Source organism: Neophocaena asiaeorientalis, unplaced genomic scaffold, assembly GCF_003031525.2.
Source record: "Neophocaena asiaeorientalis asiaeorientalis breed wild unplaced genomic scaffold, Neophocaena_asiaeorientalis_V1.1 scaffold345, whole genome shotgun sequence".
NCBI lineage: Eukaryota > Metazoa > Chordata > Mammalia > Artiodactyla > Phocoenidae > Neophocaena > Neophocaena asiaeorientalis.
The window spans coordinates 1,273,258-1,282,251 of NW_020175181.1; the positions used below are offsets into that span (position 1 = coordinate 1,273,258).

The window sequence follows — 8,994 nt, forward strand, 5'->3', positions numbered from 1 at the left end:
CAGCTGTGACAGGTGTGCTGTCTTTTCCCTGCAGGGTGGACTGAAGGCAGTCATCTGGACAGATGTGTTCCAGACCCTGGTGATGTTCCTAGGGCAGCTGGTGGTTATCATTGTGGGGTCGGCCAAGGTGGGCGGTTTGGGGCACGTGTGGGATGTGGCTTCCCAGCATGGCCTTATCTCTGGAATCGAGTAAGTACACCCCTTCCCCGGCTGGGGTTTGTAGTGCCTGACAGCTGAGCCCATCTAGAGCCTGCGCTTAGGGCTGTAGTAAGCAGAGGGCAAGCTGTGGAAGTTGAAGTGCAGCACTGAGGCCAGTGGGAGGCTGGCACTGTGGAGATGGGTGAGCACAGCGTTCTGGCCGGTGGTTGAGTGTCAGGATGTTTTTAGCACCTGGGATGAGGCTATGGTTGGAGGGATGGAGCCACCCCCTCCCCAGCCAACCTGCTGCCCTGTCTTGAGTCCAGCTTCGCCCTGGCAGCCATCTCTCTGCCCTGCCCCCCGTGGTAGGAGGGCGGGGGAGGCTGAGTCTCTGGGGCAACAGTGACATGTTGGTGTCTCTGGCAGGCTGGATCCGGACCCTTTCGTGCGGCACACTTTCTGGACGCTGGCCTTCGGGGGTGTCTTCATGATGCTCTCCTTGTATGGAGTGAACCAGGCTCAGGTGCAGCGCTACCTCAGTTCCCGCACGGAGAAGGCTGCGGTGCTGTGAGTGCAGGGCCGGGAAGACCGGGGAGCACAGGCTGGGGGAAGCGTGGGCCCCGGCTTCGCTGAGGCAGTTGGGATGGGACAGGATGCCGGAGCGCTCGCGCACCCATTGGGCAGGACGTGGAGTTGCTTTCTGGGGCTTGGGGACGTGCCTGCTAGCACCATCTCCCTGCTTGGCACTTTGCAGCTCCTGCTACGCCGTCTTCCCTTGCCAGCAGGTGGTCCTCTGCATGGGCTGCCTCATTGGCCTGGTCATGTTCGCCTACTACCGGGAGTATCCCATGAGCACCCAGCAGACTCAAGCAGCCCCTGACCAGGTGAGAAGGCCTCCCTGACCCCCCTCCTGGACACCCCCCAAGGGGAGTGTCTGGGTGGCTGCAGGAGGGACTCCCACCCTGGGTGGGAAATGGTTGGAAAGTCCTTCTTGTTCTGGAAATCTACAATCCAGCATGTGAGGATCCCAGCCCCCAGCTAATCACAGTGCCCACCCTACTGAGGCGGGGACCTACCTTCACTGACACACCGCTCTGCACCACCTGCTCTGTGGGGAGCCTCCCGACAGCCTCATTTTACAGAGGAGAAAAGGATGCACAGCGGGGCGGCCAGCATGCTCAAGCCACACCACTCGCTGGGGCAGAGCTGGGCTGTGGGCTGCGTCCTTCTCTCTCCAGAGCCTGCTTTCTCTCCACTTACTGTGGGCTTGCCCTCAGTGCCTGGCCCCCTTCCTAAAGCACGCAGTCTCCAGACGCTGCCTGACATATGCAGGGGACGGGTGGCGTGCCCTGGGGATGGGCTTCTCTGAGGAGAGCTGTGCACTTCTGCTCCGCCTGCAGTTCGTCCTGTACTTTGTGATGGATCTCCTGAGAGGCCTGCCAGGCCTGCCTGGGCTCTTCGTTGCCTGCCTCTTCAGTGGCTCCCTAAGGTACACTCTTTGACCTTTTCCATCAGGCTTGACACAGCTGACCCCTCCTTGGTACAAAGTGATGGGTGGAGCGGGGGTCGCTCTGAGTCTCTCATTGTGTTCGTTCATGTGTGAATGACAAGGGGCAGCTCATCTGTGTGGGACAGAGTGTATCCTCTCCTGGGATACACTCCCCTTTTTGGTGAAGGATTCTTTTATGATACCAGGAATTGATCTGCTTGAACCAAACCTGTACCCCACTCAGAGAAGGCCAGGTGTCCCTGCCTCCCAGGCCTCTTCCTCTTCTGCCAACTGTCAGGATGCTGTTTGGGCTGCACACGTCCTTTCCTGCCTTCAGGGTGCTAGTCCCTCAGTGGGGTCCCTTGTTTTGCGTTTCTCAGCTTCTGGACTTGTCTTTCTCTTTCTTCTTTCAGCACCATATCCTCTGCTTTTAATTCACTGGCAACTGTTACAATGGAAGACTTGATTCGACCCTGGTTCCCTCATTTCTCTGAAGTCCGGGCCACCATGCTTTCCAGAATCATCGGTGGGATTACGCTTCCTCATCTCTTCAGCATTGTTCTTTCTAAGACACACCCTAAGAACTGTTGTCCATCTGCTTTGAAGCACCAGTTTTAGCCTGGGCTCAGCACTTGCCCAATGAAGCACCAACCTTGTTTACATGTCAGGGAATTTCCTGGGGAGGTCTCTGAGTCACGTAAGAGTGAGGATGGGGTGGGAGGACCTGGAGGTGGGCCCTGAGGTAATGTGCCCTGTTTCCAGGGACACAGAGGTAGTAGTTTGGCTGGGCAAGGAGCTTTGCTCTGCTTTTCCCGCTTTTATTGTGTTAACTCACGTCTGCTTGTTTCCTCCTTTCTTTTTCCCCAGCCTTTGGCTATGGGCTGCTTTGTCTGGGAATGGCCTATATTTCCTCCCAGATGGGACCTGTGCTGCAGGTAATGACTATGGAGGGAAGAAAGCAATTTTTAAGGGAGAAAAGGAGCTGATTGAAACCAGAAATTGAAGAAGACAGCTATTGTGAAAGGAATGACATAGGGGCAGGTGTCAGAGATTCCCCTTTGATGAGCTCCCTTTAGCTGTGAACAGATTCTCAAGTAGCCAAAAGCCCCAGGGTCATTGTTGGCTGAGAGATATCTAAGGATCGGCCTCAGGAGAACCCCGAGCACATTCCCTTAACCATTTCTGCCCTCTGGAATCCTGCGTTCTAATGATTCCAGGTAGAACAGACGGACAGATCTGACAGGTGGGGCTCTGAGGCAGTGGTGGTAGCGGTGCCACGCTGGTGAGACTGGGGATCTCTGAGCCTGAGTGTTCTTTTCTTTCTCTCAACCCTGTCCTCCGCAGGCAGCAATCAGCATCTTCGGTATGGTTGGGGGTCCGCTGCTCGGACTCTTCTGCCTTGGGATGTTCTTTCCTTGTGCCAATCCTCCTGTGAGTGACCCATCTGGCTCCACGGTCATGTGCGGGGGTGGACCTGGGGAATGACTTGGCAGGGCTCTCGCCGTGACTGCTGGGAACTTACGTGAAGGTTTGGTGGGGCTGGCATTGAGACAAGAGAGTGTGCCGTGTCTCTGGGCAGGGTGCCATCGTGGGCCTGTTGGCTGGACTGATCATGGCCTTCTGGATCGGCATTGGGAGCATAGTGACCGGCATGGGCTCTGGCAGAGCACCCACTCCCTCTAATGGGTCCAGCTTTTCCCTGCCCAGCAATCTGACTGCTGTCACCATGGCCACACTGATGCCCTCGACTACTATCTCCAAGTGAGTCAGAGCTCACTCTCTTTCTCCTTGCGGAGAACAGCTCATTTCTGAGGGGTTTTCCAGGGGCCTTGCTAAGGGATGGCCACGAGAGGACTTGGGCCAGCTGTCGGGTGTTGGGTCCCAGGATTCTAGGACCGTGTAGGAGGGTGGAGCCAGGTGCCTGCGGAATGCCTGTCACTGAATTGCTAATTGTCCTCACTCTCTGTTCTCCCCAGACCTACAGGGCTACAGCGGCTCTATTCCCTGTCGTATTTATGGTACAGCGCTCACAACTCCACCACGGTCATTGTGGTGGGCCTGGCTGTCAGTCTGCTCAGTGGTGAGGGGCTGTGGCATGGGGGCACAGGGAAACAAGGACCAGCTGAGGGAGGGCGCTCAGGGGTCTGGAGTCTGGAGCTCAGGGTATCCTGGGCTCCTGGGTGCCTGGAACAGTCACGCTTCTTGGTGGAGCTCGAGGAGGTGGGCGGGGACTGGGGGTTTAGAGTCCCGAGAACAGGGGGCAAGCAGGGGGCCGCGGGTGTGCCCTGGTTACACAGTAGGAGCCTCAGGAGCACTTTGTCTTCAGGCGGAATGCGGGGCCGGACCTTGAACCCTCGGACCATTTACCCAGTGTTGCCGAAACTCGTTGCCCTCCTGCCCACGTCCTGTCAGAAGCGACTTCACTGCGAAACCCACAGCCAGGTAGCACGTCTGTTGTCAGATCGCCCCTCCCTTCCCTCTCAGGCTACTGCCGGGCCTCCTGGGTTCCTGTGTCTCCCTTTTCTTTCTCCTCCCAGCCCCGCTTTCTCTGATGATCGGCCTGGGCTGGACTGTCCCGCAGCAGCTGCCTGGCTCCTTCCCACAGGGGAGCGGGGGCTTGGTGGGCAGAAGGGTCTCGGCCCCGAGAGGCCGCAGCTGCTGGCCTTTCGTCTCCGTCCTCCCAGTCCCGTACTCATTCCCGGGCCTGCTCCTCGTCGGCCTCCTTTCTAGCCAGGATCAAAGCAGGGTCACCTTTCCTGTGAGAGAAAGGGGAGGTTCCTTCACCTTCCTTTGCCTCACGTTCACCCCACCCACTCCCTTTGCTCTGTGTTCCCCAGGATCTCTCTGTGGACACGGCTGTGTTTCCGGAGAAGGTGAGCAATGGGATGCTGAGGGGCAGCAGAGACAAGGAGGCCGTGGATGTGCCTGAGGAAGGCCCAGCCCACCAGGGGATCAGCCCCACCTTCATCGTTCAGGAGACCTCACTGTGATCTGGACTCGGGACCCAGCCCCAGAGACCACCCTGTGGCACAGGAATGAGTTCCTTGGTGATCCTCAGGGGTGGTCAAGGACTGGATGACCTCGCCCACACCAAAGGGCCTTGTTCTTGGGAGTTTGTGCTGCAGTAGAAGCTGTCATGTCACGGGAGGTGTGAGAGTAGGACAGGGTTTTTCCTTGTTCCTTGCCAGTCTGTTCTCTAGAGAACCAGGCTTGCAGAGGGTAGGATTTTGCCAGAGAAAGGGATAGAGGTGAATCCTTTGGCAAAAGGATAATGGCTTCTGATTCCGCATCATCAGGCTCCTTGGAAGTGAATAGAAACAGCAGTGCTGGACCCACTTTGTCAAGATTGACCATCTCCCCGTAAAACTCGGCTGCGTTGGCCAGCTGTTGCTTCCCTCGCAGTCCCCTTGGAGCACACGTTCTGTCAGCCACAGAGAGCCCCTGTGGCACTACTTTCAGGTTGTCTGTGATACCCAGGCCCCTCATTATCTGTCTACCTCCATTCCTGAGAGGGAGGTTTTGGTGTCCCTGAGAGGTGTCTCGGAGCGTACAGACATATTCATCTCCCTCGTGTAGAGTAGGGAAGCTTTCCCTTTCCCTCGCTGCCCCACCCTCCACCTCTGTAATGGGTACTTGGGGACGGGGAAAGTGTTAATTTAAGAAACTAGGGCATGACCAGGTCCACTGTGGAGCGTGCCATCCGCCTGACTCCTGAGCCACGCCACCCTAGTGGCATTTGGTCATTCATGTTCTTTCCTTTTGGAGTTTCTTCCCCACATATCTTTGTTCCTAGGGAGTAAAAACTGCTATTGGGCTAGAATTTGGGCTCCTGTACTGTCTGCACCTGCTCTTGTCCACCTTAGTGCTATCCCTGGCAAAGATAAAGAGCCCCTCTTCCCATGCACAGGTCTTCCTAAGCTGAGGAGAGAGGCACAGGGGACCAGTGATGGCTTGGTGAGGTTTCTGGTCTCTGTGGCTGATGTGTCTACAGGGGGCAGCATTGTGCTTATGGGGTGGAAGATGCACACTTTCCCTCTGCTGCTTCTCTTCCCCTGTGGCTCAGTCTGTTCCCTGTCCCACCCACCACGTCCTCGACCAGTACAGCCACTGCTGCTCTGAGGATGTTCACTTTGGGGCAGGAGGAAGAATGCTGCTGTTTGGCTTTTAAAAATAGAACATTCGAGGTGCATTTTAATGGTCTTGTGAAGAACACTTTGCTCATGCCCACCCACACCTGGTCTCTAGCTCTGCTTGGCCCCGTCCAACTGCCCAGAAGCAGCTCTGGGAAATCTCTCCAGGCCCCTCAGCAGAGGCTTAGTCCCACACACATCCATGGCCAGTCCTAGAAAATGCCAGGTTGACTCTGCCCTGAGGTCTGCCCTCCTCTTGACAGCCCCCCACCTTGGGGCTGAGGGCCACTGCTCAGCCTACGTCCACACCCCAGCCAGCTGCTAGAGTTGTAGACCTAGCCGGGCTCTCATTCATTCATTCTTCAACATATTTATCCATCACCCACTTCATTCAAGGGCCTTACCTTGGCTGCCATCTTAGAGCTAAGGAAATGACTGTGCCACCGTTGGCCTTTGAGTTGCCCCTTTTTGTCTCAAATTCTTGCATTTTGGCTATATTTACATAGAAAAAGGGGAGACCCTACAGGACTCAGAACTTGCAAGAATTATATTTAAGGGGAATGGTAAAAAACATTCATTCTCCATATAATTCAAACTCTGTAACAGAACATAGATGTTCCTTTGTCTCTAACGCAGTAACTTTTATCTTCATGCAGAGTTTTAAAAGTACCATTTAATGATTGAGGGTGGAGTCCAATGGACAGACCTGGGTTCAAATACTGACTTCAGTTACTTCATCTATTAGGTGTGAATGTCACAGTTAAAGATTCAGAATTATATTGTGTGTAAAGGATTGATGCATTCCTTAAATGCCAGTTATTGTGATAATTATTGTAGTTTTCAAAGCACTTTTCATGTGCTACCTAATTTTATACTTTGGGAGAGAAGTACGTTCCATATCATCTGCATATTTAATGTATAAGGTAACTGGATTGCTTGCCTAGTGAAGGGTTGAAGCAGAGCTAGAACCCGGATCTGTGACTCCCATTAGCCCACCAAAGTCACATCTCTTGCCTGGAAGCAGTGTCCTTTTTGATAGGGTGCTCACACAGGTGACAGGGTCTCTCCTGAGATAGCAGTCCAGAGAACAAGCATGTACTAAATGGGGTGCTACTGTACCATCGTTCTAGAATCTTTCTAGGTCAGTGGCCTTCAAACCTTTCTTGAGACCCACGGTAAGAATGTATTTCACAGCATGACCCAGTACACTGATATATTGCGTTGTGTTACTAAAACATTTCATGAGAAAGTGTCTGTGGGTATAGCTAATATTTCTGGAGCTCTCCTTTTCCCTTCCCTCCTTGAATAATTCAGTCCTTAAGCCATTATGTGGAGCAGAGCAAGGTAGGCATTCATGCTGGGGGCTAGGTGTCAGAGCACAAGTGAAAGGAGGGAGGCCATGCACAGGAGTGGCCCAGCTTGAATGCCAGAGCCCAAGCTGGGTGAGGAGAGTTTCGTCCATGGGGGTCGGGAGCCTGGTGTGGGGTTGGAGAAAGAGAAAGGAGCCCTCACAGGAAAAAAGACATGCGGGTTGTCAGCTGGAGTGAGTGAGGTGGGAGCCTAAGGGGGGGGCAGCTTGACGTGGGGTGTCAGCATGAGGAGTGCATCCACAAGGTAGGTGGCTCAGCATGGCTTGTCCGAGCCAGTGTGTGTGTGTGTGTGTGTGGTGTGTGTGTGTGTGTGTGTGTGTGTGTAGACGGCGGGACTTCCCTGGCAGTCCAGACATTTAGATTCCGTGCTTCCAAGGCAGGGGATGCGGGTTCGATCCCTAGTCGGGGAACTAAGATCCTACATGCTGCGTGGCCAAAAAGAAAAGAATGAAGAAGGCATCTACACATGCGAGCAACACATGCCAGCAGCTCACCCTGGGCTGTTAGGGTGCGAGTGCAGTGAGGAGGGCATCTATACAGGAGGGAGATCTGTCATCAGGTGGGAGTCCAAGTATGGTGAGGGGGTCACCTGCCATAGAGGCAGCCAGTGGTGGGGAGATGAAGACGTCCACACAGGGGCCAGCCCATTACGGGCTCAGAGCCTGAGTAGGATGAGGAAGGCATATGTGCGAGAGAGTGTTGGGGCTTTGACTGCATGCTGAGAGATTAATCGAATAAGTATATTAGGAACAACCTGAGCCACGTTTCTGCCTAGTGGAGAAGGGTGTTAACATGCATGGAAAGGGAGAAAGCAAGAATGAACTCTGTGGTGGTGGATCGGAGAAAGGGATATTGGCATGTGTTCATGGTTTTCAACAGATCTACGTAAATATAGAAATAAACAGGGAGGGAAGTAGCTCTGTCCGCTGAGGGTTTGGGAGCAGAAGTGTGATAGCAATAAGTTCTTTGTGCCTAGATCTTGGATTCTAAGTACCACTTTCCACTAAAACAACAACAACAACAAAAACCCAAGGCTTCTTGGAGAAATAGTTGATTCTAGGGCTGGGACCAAAGTACAAGATAGGCCTGGAACATCTTGTACCAGAAAGCAAAGAACTTATCAAGGAAAGATAAGATCATATCAAAGGACACAGAAGTTAGCTTGAAGGGACTCTCACTAGCTAAATCTGGAACATTCTGAGCATTAAAATAGTAGTAATGGATAAGCTATTGAATGAAAAAAAGGAAATCATGAATTCATACTGATAAAAGTAGTAAGTTGGAAATTAGATAAGGTATGGTATATTTATATAGTTTCAAATACTTCTCTCTGCACAAAATACTTAATTACAAGGGAAAAAGAACTGTAGTGGAGAAGCCTGGCAGACACCATCTTAAGTGATCAAAATAAACATCATCTGTAATGGGATAAATCAGTCATGCATCACCTGATAAGCTGCAAAGGGAAGAACATGTAATCACTTCTGTAATTCTCTTGTCAGAAATGTATAACCTGAATCTAATCATAAGAAAACATCAGACAAAATAAAATTGAGAGACATTCTATAAAATAACTGGCTTGTAATTATTGGGACCATAGCTGAAAATTAAATAGGATCTGAGTATTAGATGGAAGTAACATTAACTTCCTGGCTTTGATGCTTCTGTTGTGGTTCTGTAGGGTAATGTTCTTGTTAGTAGGAAATACACAATTTCATGTATGATCTACCGATGTGTTGCAATCTGCTAAAAACACTGTAGTGCTAGGCTTCCTTCCCAGCTTTCAGACAGGGAATGGGTTTCTTTCCCACTTCCCACCACCAATGGTCCCAGAATTCCAAGGCCTCCATGCATTTTCTATTTTCCT

General features: G+C 52.5%; 1 protein-coding gene across 1 annotated transcript in view; it reads left to right on the forward strand.

Annotated features, from left to right (window-relative positions):
* SLC5A6 (solute carrier family 5 member 6) overlaps positions 1–8,701 on the forward strand; it is a 17,285-nt gene extending 8,584 nt beyond the window's left edge. The window contains exons 7-17 of the mRNA XM_024764523.1: positions 35–189; positions 565–705; positions 893–1,022; positions 1,539–1,627; positions 2,041–2,153; positions 2,495–2,562; positions 2,972–3,058; positions 3,207–3,388; positions 3,604–3,707; positions 3,954–4,069; positions 4,465–8,701. Coding sequence (XP_024620291.1) covers positions 35–189; positions 565–705; positions 893–1,022; positions 1,539–1,627; positions 2,041–2,153; positions 2,495–2,562; positions 2,972–3,058; positions 3,207–3,388; positions 3,604–3,707; positions 3,954–4,069; positions 4,465–4,617 — 1,338 coding nt within the window. The 3' untranslated portion in view covers positions 4,618–8,701. The remainder of the gene's footprint in view (positions 1–34; positions 190–564; positions 706–892; positions 1,023–1,538; positions 1,628–2,040; positions 2,154–2,494; positions 2,563–2,971; positions 3,059–3,206; positions 3,389–3,603; positions 3,708–3,953; positions 4,070–4,464) is intronic.
* The last annotated feature ends 293 nt before the right edge of the window (positions 8,702–8,994 follow it).